Here is a 16,081-nt window from a genome sequence, read left to right on the forward strand (position 1 = left end):
GAGACGACAATTCATATAAAACTATAAGAAACCCTAAATAGGCCTATGAAGATGTAGATATAAAAAAGAGGTCCCAATTATGAGGATGAGATTTGGACTCGGATATTAATGAAGTAATTTGTTGTAGACATACAAGTCATCATAAAGTGGATTTAAAAAGTTTCTAAAAGTGTTTAGATTAAAGGTTTGTGAGAGCGAGAGAGAAGATATAGTGTTAAGTAAAAAAATGAGAAGAAATCAACAAGTCATGACTGCAACAGTAAATTGCAAAAAAAGCTTAACAAAAAAGACTTTTATTTTGGCGCAGCGTGTGACGTCATCAGGCGGCGCCACTTCAGCGCTGTGATTCAACTGGAGAAAGGTTTGCTTTAAAACGTTTACAGATATAAACTGATTTAAAGTTAAAGTTCTAAAGTTATAGGCTTTTTATAAGATGCAAAATTATGTTCCTGAAATATTATTTTAACCCTTTATACAACATAGTGCAATTTTATTCTCAGTAACCGAGGGCTATTGTTTGAATAAAGTAACAGGAAAGTGTGTAATAAGTGTTGTAATGAAACGTTTTATCTGATTTCTTTTTATTTATTACTCTCATATAAAGAACCTGTAGAAGCAAGTGTTGAAGATAAGTAAGTTTGTTTCTGTTCATTGTTTTATTCATTTTAAACAGGATAAAGTGTCCAAACACAGAGAAAAACTCCTGCTGAAACGACTGATCTCCACACTGTTATAAAGATGGCGTTTATTAAAGAGGAGAGTGAAGATGTGAAGATTGAGGAAACATTCACAGTCAAACAGGAAGATCTGCAGGAACAAACAGGTTAGTTTTCATTCTCAAAGACCAACTCAGTTATTTAATCCTTATTCAGATATATTTTAATAATGAGAATACTAAATATAATCCATCTTGCAGTCCTGAGTGTGCTGTCTAGTTCTCCTAAATGCACATAAGCACTCATTGAAAGACAGGAATGAGTTTCTTTCGTCACTTGTTCTCATTCATTTTGTCATTACCTTCTTAAGGTTATTGCGTTTTTTTGTTCTCCCACTGTTGTAAAGAGTTCTTGAGCACTGGTGCTATATAAAATATATAAAAACAATAATTTTTTAAAAAGTTTAACTGAGCTGACAATATTTGACCTGCAGTATTCTCATAGAAGATATCTGCTATTACAGTGATGGTGTTGACTTAGTACTTTCCATTTGCATATGTCAAGTTCATCACAATTCCCTTTTTTCATCAACTTCTTTATGGGTTTAAACTTGTTTCTAGTAGTTGTTACTAGTTCTCACAGATATTATCTAGAACTACACCATTATTATAATAAGTAATACCAGGGCTATTGTGTTTAAACAGGGTTTCCGCAAGTCATAAAATGTCTTAAATTCCAAAATAAAAATTTTAGTCCTAAAAAGTCTTAAATTTACTGAAATATTGTGTTGTAGGTCTTAAATCTTTTTTAAACAAGTCTTCATTTTCCTTTTTACATGTTTTGTTACCCAGTCTGGCCAAAACCCATACAATCACCAACAATCCATCTCAATAAAACTTTAACCTTTTATTCAAAAAGGTCATTTTAACTCTATTTATAATAATGGTTTAATTATTTTCCTTACAATAACATTTGTTTAAACATGCTCCATGTATTTATTGCTGAGGATATCAACCTCAACAGATTGTTGTGCATAGATTTAGTTTTTTATAGTTTTTAAAACTTTTAAAACATTTGTTCATTTATTATTATTATTTTTTCAAAGTTCATGTTGAAAAAAGTGTATGGATACAATTAATGCTTCCTTGTTTTTACACAATATTTAAAATATTTTGCTAAGAAATATCTGAAATATTTTCATTTATTATTATTCATTTATTATTGTATCATTAATTGTGTTAAATTATAACATCTTTTTGATAGGGCAAATAAAAATCTTTAAAATTTTGGGTCTTTTTCATCTGGGCCATTTGAAAAATTCCTTAGCCTTTAGCCCTTTATGTGTCTACAATTTCATTCATAATGGTCTTAAAAAGTCCTAAATTTAACTTGGTGAAACCTGTAGGAACCCTGGTTTAAAGTATTTCAGAAAACGTGGATTTCCCCAATATTAAATATGCTGAAAGAAATGGACACTAAAATAATTACTTACTATAAAACATTGTACAGTATTCTAAACTATATGTTGTTGTTGTGGGACGACGTGAGACAAAACTAACAAAATATAGTGGAACAATAACGTTTAGCATTGCACTGACTACAACTGGCCAACAAACTATCTATAAAAGACTTTTGCTGCTTAAGAAATGGATTACAGCATGCTGATGATATGCAAACATTTGAGTGTGAAGTTTGTCAGTATTGACCATATTCTTTACGTACCAGCAGGCGGCGCCATTGGAATCTTTTTGCTTGAGACTTTTTAAAGAATTATGTTATGCTGCTTAGGGATGGGACAATAACCACTTTCAAGGTATACCACAGTGTGGAAAAGTAAAGGTTTTAAAACCGCCAAAATGCTCTGCTGTACCGTACCTACGGTACATGTAAGTTGTTTTTTTTATTATTATTGTTTTGTTTTAAGGTTTTCAGGACAAAAGTATCTCCAGCAGAAAAGATATCCAAAGATGCTGTTTTAAATTGTAAAGAAATCTGTGTTTTTGAAACAAATGAAGACAGCAGAAGTCAATGGATTAGAACTATTTAGCCTGACATGTTTAGTGCTTCAACATACTTTAAAAATTTCTCAAATGAAAATATATTGTGTTCTAAGGGAAGAAAGTATTTGTTTTTTACATTTAAAAGAATATATTTTAGAGCAGTAATCACAGTACCGTGAAATTGTGATATTTTTCATTCAAGGTTATCATACTGTCAGAATCTTATACTGGTCCATGCCTAATGCTGCTTGTTGTAGCAAAGTCATATTTTCTAATTTTTCTTTCTATGTATAGTCATGAACACACCTGTTTGTTAAGCAAGTAGCCGTTTATTACTCATGGTCAGTTCTCCAAAAGACAATAGGCAACTTTCATTTCTCAGTAGGCAACTGAAGTACTAAAACAATAGCATTTGACATCAGGTCGCTACCATAACATGATTGTCAATCAGGCACGTGCACACATAGGGCTCAACCTGTGCAGTGCACATGCCCTTTTTAGTCTTGGATAGAAAGTGCCCTTCCAAAATGATCAAAAGTGCCCCCGCGACGCACCCTCCGTCCCGCCCTTTAGTAGGCGCACGACAACACTGATCTTGAGTACGCGTGCGACAACAACACCCCCCCCCCCCCCCAAACCCCCCCTCCCGCTCTTCCAAAAATTTATCCTGCACATGCCCTTTGGACAGTCTCTGCACGGGCCTGTTGTCAATTGTCGCTGTTTGTCATTGTACTCTGGTTACCTAGAGAGCTCATGCTGATTATTTTTAGGGCTTTTCACACTTCAAATTTTTAACCCTAGGTCATTCTAACACTTGATAAACAAAATCCTGGGTTATCTGTAAATACGTTTCATACTGCTCATGCTATACCTGCGGTTAACAAATAATCCACAAATAAACAAACAGTTCACATTTGCAAACCTCAGGTTAACATTATTATTTATAAATTTGCGTTGTCACTGTCCCTGATTGGACAAACAGCAGGTCACCTTTTTAGATGGCATTTCTGCATCTTGACGGGTATATAAAATGTCACCACGTAGGTCTTCAGCTAAGCCTCAGGACATGCACAAAGGCAAGAAAACAAAGTACAAATGAATGAAAACAAGTTGCAAAGTATGCCATCTTGCCATCTCCTTATCTCTCTAGTTTATAGCAAACGAGGCATTAAATATTTGCATAAGTTATATTCAATAATGCAAACTCACAAATATGAGTGTGAATTATACGTACTTGCTATGAACATGCAGGATTTGTGTCAATCGGGTTTTTCAAGCAGGTTCAAATTTTTTTTAATTTAGTGGAGGACACACATGAGGAAACACAACATGAGTACTCTAGAGCAAGTGCATTTGATCAATTGCATTTAAAGGGTACATAGGTTAGCCCTTTTTTCAGATTTAATATGAGTCTTTTGTGTCTCCAGAAAGTTTTTAGCTCAACTTGTTGGCGTTTCTGTGTGGGGTTTGCATGTATCAATTTTTTTATTGTGATGGGGTGGTAAGGGAGGTGATGGCATGGTTCTGCATCCTATTTGAATGTGAAGATGTATAAAAATCAAAGAGGGGTGAGTCAGTGGCACAGTAGGTAGTGCTGTCGCCTCACAGCAAGAAGGTCGCTGGTTTGAGCCATGGCTGGGTCAGTTGGCATTTCTGTGTGGAGTTTGCATGTTCTCCCTGTGTTCGTGTGGGTTTCCTCTGCATGCTCCGGTTTCCCCCACAGTCCAAAGACATGCGGCACAGGTGAATTGGGTAGGCTAAATTGTCCATAGTGTATGTGTGTGTGTGGCTGTTTCCCAGGGATTGGTTGCGGCTGGAAGGGCATCCGCTGCATAAAAAACTTGCTGGATAGGTTGGCGGTTCATTCCACTGTGACGACCTCAGATTAATAAAGGGACTAAGCCGACAAGAAAATGAATGAATGAATGAATGAATACCTGTTATAAGATTTTATTTTATACATTTTTGCACCAGGTGGCTGTGTTGTTGTACTGCACCTTTAAGGCTAGTCCTCCCCGCCCACTGTTTCTAGGTGCTTTTAATCTCCTCCCTCGGCTGCATCAGACAAGACAGACATAAAGCACATCTCATATAGCGTTTATGAGAAATGCTACTGTAAGAACTTTACCAATGAGTATTTGTTGCATTTGTTGTGTTGAGTCAACTTAACGATGAGTCACACACAATGTCGTTACAAAGTTGACGCGCACACACACAGACAGCGCGTGCATTTAGCTTTGCACTCATTTTTCACGCATATATGACAGGATACAGGTTAATCTCCACTGTTGTATGGATATCTGTTATGTTAATGTACAAAATAAACCTGATTTAACGTCCACAAACCGGGATTAAAGCGTCTTCTTTTATAATTGTTCTGACATGCTGCTGTGCTGATAAAGTAAATCTGAAGTAAATCTCTGTAATTCATTACACACGTGCTGTTATTTAAACATTTTAAACATGTCAAACTCACTCTTGATCACATTTGATGATGATTGATGATCCTAACAAACTGAACAGACCCTTTTTTCCTGGTTGCTTTGCACTCCTCCTTTTTTGTTGAAATGATTATACACGTAACTACCGGGACATGTTAATACGCAGCTGTCAATCAATTCAGTGGGCAAGGGGACAGCACTCCTACGTCAGTTTGCGGTCAGTCTAAAAACCGCTCCAATTGGTCCATCATTTTTATGTTGTTAAACTGAAAAAAAAGCACTGGGTGTGTTTATATCACCCCAATATGATGGTCTAAACATTATATCTACACACATATCTGTTTAAACATCTTGAAAAGCAGATTTTTCACCATAGGTGCCCTTTTAGGGCAGGGAGGGATGCTTTGGAGAGGGGTGTGTGACCTATTTGAGGACCAGGGGGAGACGTGCAATTTCCGGAAGATTATTATTCGTGTGTGGGCATCCGGGAGTCCTTATGCATATGCAGGAGACTGCATATTCTGAAAGACTTAGGATGTATGAAATCATCTCTAGTAGTTCCAAAGACCTTGGTTGGATCAGCTGTGTTTGATTAGGGTTAAAGCAAAACTGTGCAGAGCTGCAGCCCTCCAGGAATGGAGTTTGAGATCTATGCTTAAAAGGGATAGTTCACCCAGAAATTAAAATTTCCTCACCATTTACTAATTTTTCTTACAATCGCGACAGTCCATCATTTCATTTACACATAGTCTAATAACCATCAGTGATTCTGCCATTCTCAACCCTTGGATGCACACAAAGATTGGGATAATATTATCTTTGCATATATAACGCACACATACATACATTCACTTGTTGATATTCCCAATATACACACACAGACACCAAATAGGTTACACATAGATATTTATTGAACTTATGCAGTCCAGGTTACTGGAAGCAACGGGCAGCTCCTGTAGCTGGTTAGAAAGTTTGATAACGCTAAACTTCCGCACTTTGCATGCACGATCACTCCGATAACTGGACTGTCTTAACGTTGCCTGTTTTGGGGGAGAGCTGGGAATACAAAACCAGAGTAATAGGAAAATACATGAACTGACAGATGTATTGATCAATATGATGTATTATTATCGTTCAATACACCTGTTATGATACTGGAGATTATCTAAATGTTATGTATGTGATCATCTATAAAAGTGCAATATTTTAATACTCACCCAAGGAAATTTAGTGGAGTCTTTTAGCTAGTCTTTTGCAGCGGGAGGCAAATAGTGCTAGTGTGCTGTACCTTTTTGTGGAAGGTTTAACAGCAAAGAGTGATAATTTCTGCATGTATATATTTAGTTTCTTGTTTTTTTTTGTTTCTTTATTTTACTGATATCTTTTTTTTTTTTTACAGATATCACTTGTACATATTTATGGTCATTTATGGATTGACTGTAAAGAGGAATGGACACTGTAAATAAATTACATTTTGCACATAAGTGCTCTGCCATATTCTTTGGAACCTGTATTCCATTATGCCTCGCCACACTCTCCCTTGTGTGGTTTTAAACCTATAAAGAAGATATTTAAAATAAATAATAAAAAAATTTAAAAAACGCTGGCTTTCTTTACTTTCCTGAAGAAAGGAAATGTTTAAAACCACATGACCGAGAGTAAATGATAAGGTCTTTTTAATTTTTGGGTAAAACATCCATTTCATGCTTGTTGATTTGTGCCATTATACTAACGTTCACTTTTTTTTTTAAGATCTGATGGTGCTGAAAGAAGAGACTCATCAACAGAATAAGATGGAAGAGAAACAGTTTGAGAAACACCAAGAAACAACAACTGATGAAAAACCCACACTGACTAAAAAGACTTCATCACGACGAAGACCTCGGAAATCCGAATCTGCGTGTAATTTAACTTGTCGTCAGTGTGGAAACCGTTTCAGGCGAAAACACAACCTTCAAATCCACATGAGAATTCACACTGGAGAGAAGCCCTACACATGCCAACAGTGTGGACAATGCTTCTGTACTAGTGGAAACTTGGTAGTGCACATGAGACTTCACACTGGGGAGAAGCCTTACTCTTGCCCTCAGTGTGGAAAGAGTTTTAAGCATAATGGCAACCTTAAAGTCCACATGAGAACTCACACTGGAGAGAGGCCCTACACATGCCAACAGTGTGGACAATGCTTCTATACTACAGGAAACTTGGCAGCGCACATGAGAATTCACACTGGAGAGAGGCCGTACACATGCCAACAGTGTGGAAAAAGCTTCTATCAATCAGCAAACTTGGCAGCGCACATGAGAATTCACACTGGAGAGAGGCCGTACACATGCCAACAGTGTGGAAAAAGCTTCTATCAATCAGCAAACTTGGTAGTGCACATGAGAATTCACACTGGGGAGAGGCCTTACTCTTGCCCTCAGTGTGGAAAGAGTTTTAAGCAGAATAGCAACCTTGAAGCCCACATAAGAACTCACAATGGAGGCAGAAGTTTTACTTGCCCACAGTGTGGGAAAAGTTTTGCTCAAAAGCAAGACCTTGACCTCCACATGAGGATTCACACTGGAGAGAAACCTTACACATGCACAGAGTGTGGTAAAAGTTTCAGATGTAAAAGTGCACTCAATAACCACATGATAAGTCACACTGGAGAGAAGCCATTTACATGTGCTCAGTGTGGAAAGAGCTTCACAACCAAAACTAGCCTCAAGAACCACATGAATGGTCACACTGGAACCATAGTGTTCACATGTGATCAATGTGGAAAGAGTCTCACACGCAAAGACACAATTAGGAACCACATGAAGACTCACTCAGGAGAGGATGGTTTTAGATGCAGTGAGTGTGGAAAGGGCTTTAAATATAAAAAAAGCCTCAACACTCACATAAAGCTTCACAATGGAGATCAGAGTCCTCAAAATTGAGCCTTTGTCCAGCGGAGCTTAGGGCTGTCCCCCAGGACAGCATGCCAAACAAGTGCGAACTCTTGAATACATGTCAAGTTATTGGAAATAAAACCCTTTGAACACCTGAAGATTTAAACTCAATAACTAAAGAGGTGAAGACTTTTTTTTGTAGTGTAGATCATGGGTCACAGCGCAGTACCAGGTTGTTAGAGTTTCAACTTTATAATGAACCAATAACCATATTTTTGCACATTGCACACATCCATCAATTGGTTGGCACTGAAAAGAAAATTAGAAAGATTAAGGATGAGAAACTGTCCTACACCCTTAGACTGTTTTTTTGATCATTCACATTGTTTGATTGTCACTCGTGTGAACAAACACCGATTTGCCTCCAGTTTTGGGCTTTTGTCTGCAGTTTCACAAAACTTGTTGGCAAATGAAAGTCCACCTAAACTCGGCCGGTGTGAACTCGCCATGAGGCAATGACAGTGAGCGACTGATGCAGACTCCCTAAAACCCTGTTCAGACTACACAATGCCATTTGCCATTTACCACAGATCAGATTTGTGTCAGATTATGAGATTTTGACTTGATGTGTTGTGGTAAGAAATGAAGACTTTGGTTTCAAAACAATACACTTTAATTTTGATTGACTGATTTGAGAAAAGAAACAAGTTTTCTTCATGAAGACAATTAAACTTTCTGTAGACAACAAGATACGTTAGTGTGAAAACTCCCACATTACTACAAATAAATCTGTGTATGGGAAACCCAGTGTTGCTATTGTGAATGAGAACATGAGTGATTTGTTAGCTTACATGCTAATTCCAGTACTCAACAGACTACTGAAGCACTTCAGCTATCTATAAATTCAATTATTATTTATATGCAAAACATATTGTACTGCTCATGTGGGCTGATTATATTGTGGACTGTCTGTAAGTGGTGTGTGTGTATGTAGACAGCATAATATGAGTCTATTAATCTTAAAGTCACACATTAAAAGAAACTCTAACCCACCAACATTTTAAAAACAAATAAATAAATAAATTGGGATTATAGACTAGATCTAACTTTTTTTTTCAATAAATGTTCAAAATAAATGTACAAAACAGTAGGCCTTACATGCATAAACAAGCATGAAGTAATACAATTACAACAATAGGCAGACACAAATATAGAAAAAAAGCAGCATATGAAAATGAAAATTGTATTTAACGTTAAAAATAAATAAAAAATATATAAATATACAATATAAAGCTTTAAAGGGTTGAGAAGGCCCTATAGGGGACAGAATTTGCTGACAAAAAAAAGCTACTTTAGTGGCTTTATTATTTGACAAAGTACTAAGTGATAAAACCATAATAGCAAGTTCATTAATAACAGGTAAAATGTTTGGGTAAAATGTGTATCTTCCCCTTTTTTTCATAAAAACCTGCATTTATGAATGAAGAATTTTACAAAGCATAAAAGGTTATTATACACTTTTTTTTAGTTACACCAAATTTAACTAGTTATTAGCAAAAAGGGTTTACATGGATATTGACATGAGACATTCTGTCATGTACATGAGCCCAAATAACTCTTGAGTATTTGCAATTGTAGAAAATATGCTCAGTGATTTCAATATCACTTTCACAAAATTGATAAGATTTATCATCAGTATTACATTTTAATTTCAGGAATTCTTTTGATGGATACACATTAATCATTCTAAACTGAAGCTCTTTAATTTAGGGAAGAATTGGATAAGAAATGTAACTCTTTTTTTTCCCGAATTCCTGTGAATTAAAATCTTTCAAAATGAAATAAGGTCTGAGCTGATTAGGATGAAGCCTTTGAATAAGAATATTCCTTATAAAATTATTACATTTTGTGTCTCCAAAACAGAGATGAAAGAGAAAACAGTACAGAATAGTATGAAAGAATATCTCTGATCAATACTATGATGTTTTTAGGAATAGCATTAATAATTGTGTAAAATTATTTAGGGTGACAAGCGAAACCATGTTTTAAGCAGAAGTTATTGTAATTAAGAATGTCACAGTGGCTATTCATCATATCCAGTAAAGATAAAAAATATAATTTTTAACCAATTTTTCCTTAAACAAAGACTTATTTTGATGTAAAATAAAACAATTGTTCCATAAACAAGTCTTATGAGAACTGAAATTGTGGGAAAAGGTTTGCTTTCAGCATAATGGGACACAAAGTTTAGACGGTACAAAAGCACATCTGATCAAAGTCAAAAGCACCTATTTTGCAAAATACTGCAGAAGTAACTTTAAGTTTGTGTTACAAAGAAATTATCTTAGCCATTGCATTTTTTAAGAATCTAGTTCATTAATTCCATGTCAATAAAATGATGGCCCCCTTCCTTACATCTGTGAACCAAGTCTATTTTTTTTTTAATGCAGAGATACTTGTTTTTCCAGACAAAATTAAAAATTAAACACCTGTTCTATTTTATTAAATGTGGGGGGATAGCTAGTGAGAGGCTCGATAAACACATCTAGATAACAATTCCCTTTTGGTTAATATAATTCATCCAAATATTGAGACATCCCTTTCCCACCAACCATTAAGAATTATTATTATTATTTTTTTTTTTTTTGCTTTTAGAAATTGATTTACAAAATTAATCTGAATATTAAGATTACTGTCTTTAGCAACAGTAATTCCTAAGTATTTTACAGAAGTTTCAATTGGTACTTTGCATAAAGAGTCTAAATCACTGCCATGAATTTCAATGAATTCATATTTATTTACAGATTTGATTAGATGTAGTCCAGATGCATTTGAGTAGAGATTAACTTGCAGAATGGAAATATGAGCCCCTGTTAGGCATTAAAACATTTTGGTTTTGGGGGTCTCCAACAACAGTCTGAAATGCATGTAAGGTCAAAAACCACTTTCATTGTCTTATTATATTCGTTTATTTTTACCTAATTATCCCAACGACTCGCATATGAACTGTTCAGCAAAAAATAAATGAATAAATAAGTCAAACTCAGACAAAAAATGACTTGTGGGGAATGGGTCAGAACCCTTCAATTCTGATGGATCAAGCAAGTCATCCAACAATGAAAAAAGAAAGTACAGAAAGATCCCATTCACTCTAGTAAAATTCTGAATTGTGATATCTCCCAAAGACTGGAAGAAAATTTAAACCACTCTTTAAAAACCACGGACCAACATACTGTGCCATACAAACAGTTTCAGCATAAATATCCTTGCTGTTCCCTAAAACATTTTTTTACCTACCGGTACATATGTTGTGTTGGCAGCCAAAGGAAAATGTGGCCGGTACAGTTTCACAATGCAAAAAAAGCCTAATCAACTTTGTTTCAGCATTACCATGTAAATCAGGCTTACTGGATCAATATGCCATGTAAAAAAAAAGAAAAGAAAAACAGTTTAGACCAGCAAGCAACATAGGGCAAGGAAAATTAGCAAGAGTGATATCTCAGGGTGTAAGTGAGGTGTACTACGAAAGACTCAGATCACCCATTTAAGAGCTAATGTCTGGTAACCTGACACAAAATATAAATAAAAAATATCCTGAAGGTCAATGCTGAAGTGAAAAAGGACATGCCTGTACATGAAAATGTACAATTGGAGATGCATTCAACTCAGCATATCATTAAAGAGTGTGACACCAACTTGTATGATATTGCTGGTTACATCCAACACTTCCAAATAAACCTATTTGGTGCTCACCTTTATACAAAATTAGGTATCAGCATCCTGGTTCATTACCAGGGAAAAAAAGTGTGCTGTGTCATTATATCTTGATGCAACAGGAGGTGTGGTATCAAAGATCCTAGAGCAAAGCAAAAGAGTGCTGTACTATGCACTCACTTTGCCTGGAGAAGACAGATGCTCCAGCTCTTCCAGTGTGTGAGATGCTGAGCAATGAGCACAGTATTCCTCCAATGGCTTTTTGACTGTCAAAGTACACAAGGGTCAGAGTTCAAAAAGTGGAAATGGACTACATCTGTGCCTTGATGCAAGTTGTTGTTCTTGCCTTCAATAGACACAACATTGATGCATACCTGGAGTGGACTTATGCCGTTTGCAAGAAAATCAAGACGTGTGCAGATAAAACAAATCACTGTTTAGCATCTCTGTTCTGCCCACATTATCAAGGCTGTAAGCATTTGCATTAGCATTTGGCAAGAAAAACTGATGATAAAGGACTTGTGCTTTTGGCCAGCCATGAGACTGCTGAGACTGCAACAGTCAGTAGCAGCAGTGCATTTATTGATGCCCTGAATAAACACCAAGAGGAACCCATAGAAGAGTTTACAGATGAAGACTACTTCGACATGTGGGAGAATGAGGAAGAAAGAAGGTCAGCTAAAACAATTGTGGGCCGATCTCCATACTAAAGTCTGTTCAAAAAAAGCCTTTGAGAAAGCAAAACTCATAGTCGAATCTGAGGAAAATGGGGAAGGTGATAGCAGCAATGCTTAAGACTGTCCAGGAGTCCCCATTATCTTTATGGACAACTGGGAATCTACCCTAATGGGAATCTCCCCTTTGTGGAGTGGGACACTTCTGGGAGATTTGCAGAAACTTGCATTAAACAAGGAGAACACAAGCCACACATTAGATTCTGCCAAGACAAGAGACACAAACTGCCATGTGGAAACATGGTTTGGTGTAGGAACATTCAATTCTTCACACAAAAAGAAAACTCAGACCAGCAGAGTTCATTCAGAGAATGTATGCATCTCTCAAAGGTAGATACAGAGAGCACATGCTTAACCATAGTTTACCAGAGGAGCTCCTTGTGAGGCCAATGAGGCCAAATAAGAATGTGGTGTTTGCAGGGGAAAGTTGGGCTACAATGGAAAAGAACCAGAAAGAACCACAAAAAAGATGAACAGTCAAAGTACTATTCAGTTCCCAAAAAAGACCCCCCCCCCCCCCCCCAAAAAAAAAAGCAAAACCATAAAAGATGGATAAAACAGAAGAACCTGTCCTAACACAGGAAGGATGAAGCAGAGAAGAATCTGCCCAAATACAGGAAATTATGTGAGATGACCATGTCTAACCAAGTAAGTTATGTAACAACTTCAGTACTTTTCAATAAGTCACAACAATCCATGTCTTTTTTGGCGAGATGACAATTGCTTTTTTGTGTATATATATAACTTGATTATATTAATTCTATAAGTGAAGTTTTTGTGGACAAGTCCACAAACAGAGATAGTTGTGTCTTGTACACTAAGACATGAAGACTTGAGAACACTAACGGCTTACTACTGGTGAGGTGAGTTTGCCTTTAAAGGTTCACCAAACCCTTGAGTACTTTTTTTGAGATGTTAACAGATTTGTGTGTTGAGCATCAGTTAAGACAATGTTAGCACCTGTTAGCTGTAATTGTGGGGGAAACTGGATAATTTTGAGCTTTTGTCAGCTAATTTCAGCTGACAAAATTTTTAAAAGATTTTTGAGGCGGGATCAAAATCGGCGACGTAGCGCAATATGTGCTACATGCTTTCCGAAGGCAAGACAGACCTGCCAGCGCGAAGCTGTGAGATCCTACGTTGATGGGTGAGACCGCATCCACAGACCCACAGCACACAGTATTTAGCCATTCATGAAGGCTCGTATGTGTTTGTTATCATGATCCACAGTGTTTGTTGCATGTTTTTCCCTAAGATCCTGTCAGGGCCAATATAGCAAAGCTGTGTGTGCAGCAAGCATTTTTGACGGAAGAGCAGTACGAGAATTGGAGAATGGCGGACATTGTCTTTTATCAGGAGTTTGTTCACATTTAGACACATCGCCGTGCTGTTGTGTTCGCCTAAATCCTCTAGATTACCAACAGGGCTAATGGTTGAAATAGACAGGGCAAGAGGCCTGCTGCACTGAGCCTGCATTCAGACGTATGGTTCAGACAAGGGGATTAAGGGAAAAGTCTTCAATTATAGAGTTTATATGAACATGATTATCTTTATAATGATATAAATTGTGGTTAAGTGTATATGAAATTACGAATAACAAATGTAGCCGGGCATTACATTACTGTTTATTTCTTTGCATTTTAACTTTATAAACTATAAAATCACGTGTTTTATTCTGTGAGCTAACTGACAACAGTTGTTCACTGCCCTCCTTCTCCCCTGCTGGACACGCCCACTCCTGCCCTTTGCTCGCGGAGCAAAATCAGGAATCGAATGGAAGCCTGGCTCAATAACCCACACAATTCAAAAGAATGGAACCAGTTGTGAGTGTTTGTGATTGTGAGGTATAACCAATAAAGAGAAAATGATCACAATGAGAGCTGATAAAATTAATGAATGTAAAAATGATTGAAAAATAAAATCGACGCATGCAAGTGTGAAAACATTACACAGAGTTGTGCAGTTCCCAGAAGTTCCTGATGCCTTTCACACAAATTCTTTCAAAACAGCCATATCAACACTACAAGAAGAAATGGCTGCATTATTGCTTTTTGCCTCAGCTGATGTGATGGAACTATTTATACATTATACATTTAACAAAACATATTGTTTTACAAAATTATCTTAGATATAATTAAGTCATTCCTGGCGTTCTGTAATATTTCAGTCCCCCATATTTTTTTATAGTGGTTGTCGACTTAAATTACATGTTAAAAGCATTTTTCATTGATCTACTTTGTACATTATAATGAATAAAAAAATACATTAAATGCAGCTTTAGCATAAAAAATATAATATGTCTGTCACAAGCCAAGCTATTTGTCATGTCCCCGAGGCACTTCTTTGAAATTGCATGTAGACACAGTGTTTAATTTTTTTTTAGTATTACAACTATTTATTTGTGTTATTTACTTGTGATAAATAAAAAATAAGATTTTTTAATAAAAAACAGGCTACAAAGTTATGTCCCTCAATATAAACTCAACCCTGTCACACCAGCAATTCTCCACCTACAGCAATTCAGAGTCTACTCTTATATGACATCCAGACGGAAAGTGACATCATTCAGCTCTCTTTCTCAGCATGGTGCAAAAGAAGCTATATTTTCCTTTATTTACATTTTTTGATTTTATTATAGTTAGGAAGGATGCGGTCAAGCTTAACAATTCAACCCCGTAACGTAAAACTAAGATGGAATATGATTGTTTTTTTTTTTATTTCCAAACAATATAACATATTCTTGTTTAATTGCTGCCATGTGGGCATTCTCTTTTAAACCACACAAGGAGCAAAGGACATTCGGCTTTAAAAACTCAACCCCATCACACATGTCATTGTTTTGGGTATATTCACCTAATTAATCAAGAATATTCATTAAAAAACATTTTTTTAAAAATTGTTACTGATAGAATATTTGAAGCTGTGCTTTACTTAAACTTTGACACTATTTAATGTCAGACACGGCACCCGTACCAGCAGCAGATTTTATATTGAGTGTCACAAGTTTCATCATGAGTTTATGTAAAGCTAATAAAATCAGAACAAAAAAATACTTAAATTATGTATTAGTTCATTTGTTTATCTCTATGTCATGTGACAATTACCCAACTTTAGAGAGGGGGTCATTGAGGGCATAACTCATATTAATATTATAGATACAGAGGGTTAGGCTAACAAAAGGTTTTGGAATCCCTGATTGAATCCCCTCCTGCTGCCCATCCACCTCAGGGTTGGAAGTTTTGTGTGTTCAGAGATGCTCCTCTGCAGTCCTCGGTTGTAACGAGTGGTTATTTCAGTTACTGTTGCTCACTATATAATTTTCTCTCCTAGAGATTGTTATGTGTGAAAATCCCAATAGATCAGCAGTTTCTGAAATAAGCAGATTAGCCTATCTGGCTATATAATTTTATTTTTTTATTAACATTATTGAGTATTTTCATTAACAATTTCATTTAGAACTTTTCTGCTGTAGTTTTTATTTATGTTCCAGGAAATAAAGTTTTAGACAAGACTTTACCTGTTGCTTCTGTTTACTGTAGGTTCTGTTGAGCAATATATTGGGTAACACAGGCCTTTATCAGCATTTTTAAAGGTTACTAACAGTCCAGTTACCTGCAGCACTTCAATTTTTTGAATTCTGACTGTGGTTTGGTTTAA

At 36.1% G+C, this 16,081-nt stretch overlaps 2 protein-coding genes and 1 long non-coding RNA gene across 3 annotated transcripts in view; 2 read left to right on the plus strand and 1 right to left on the minus strand.

Moving 5' to 3' along the window:
- Positions 1–16,081, plus strand: part of si:ch73-110p20.1 — a 592,105-nt gene that overhangs the window by 127,544 nt on the left and 448,480 nt on the right.
- The window catches only part of LOC100535035 (uncharacterized), a 304,783-nt gene that overhangs the window by 57,248 nt on the left and 231,454 nt on the right, over positions 1–16,081 (minus strand). The gene's annotated exons all lie outside the window — the stretch shown is intronic.
- Positions 345–8,779, plus strand: znf1068 (zinc finger protein 1068). Its single transcript, NM_001111199.1, is given in 3 exon segments — positions 345–361; positions 674–823; positions 6,850–8,779. Coding segments are annotated over 2 exon segments (1,260 nt in total). The 5' UTR covers positions 345–361; positions 674–738; the 3' UTR covers positions 8,025–8,779.

This window comes from Danio rerio, chromosome 4 (assembly GCF_049306965.1).
Source record: "Danio rerio strain Tuebingen ecotype United States chromosome 4, GRCz12tu, whole genome shotgun sequence".
Classification (NCBI taxonomy): domain Eukaryota; kingdom Metazoa; phylum Chordata; class Actinopteri; order Cypriniformes; family Danionidae; genus Danio; species Danio rerio.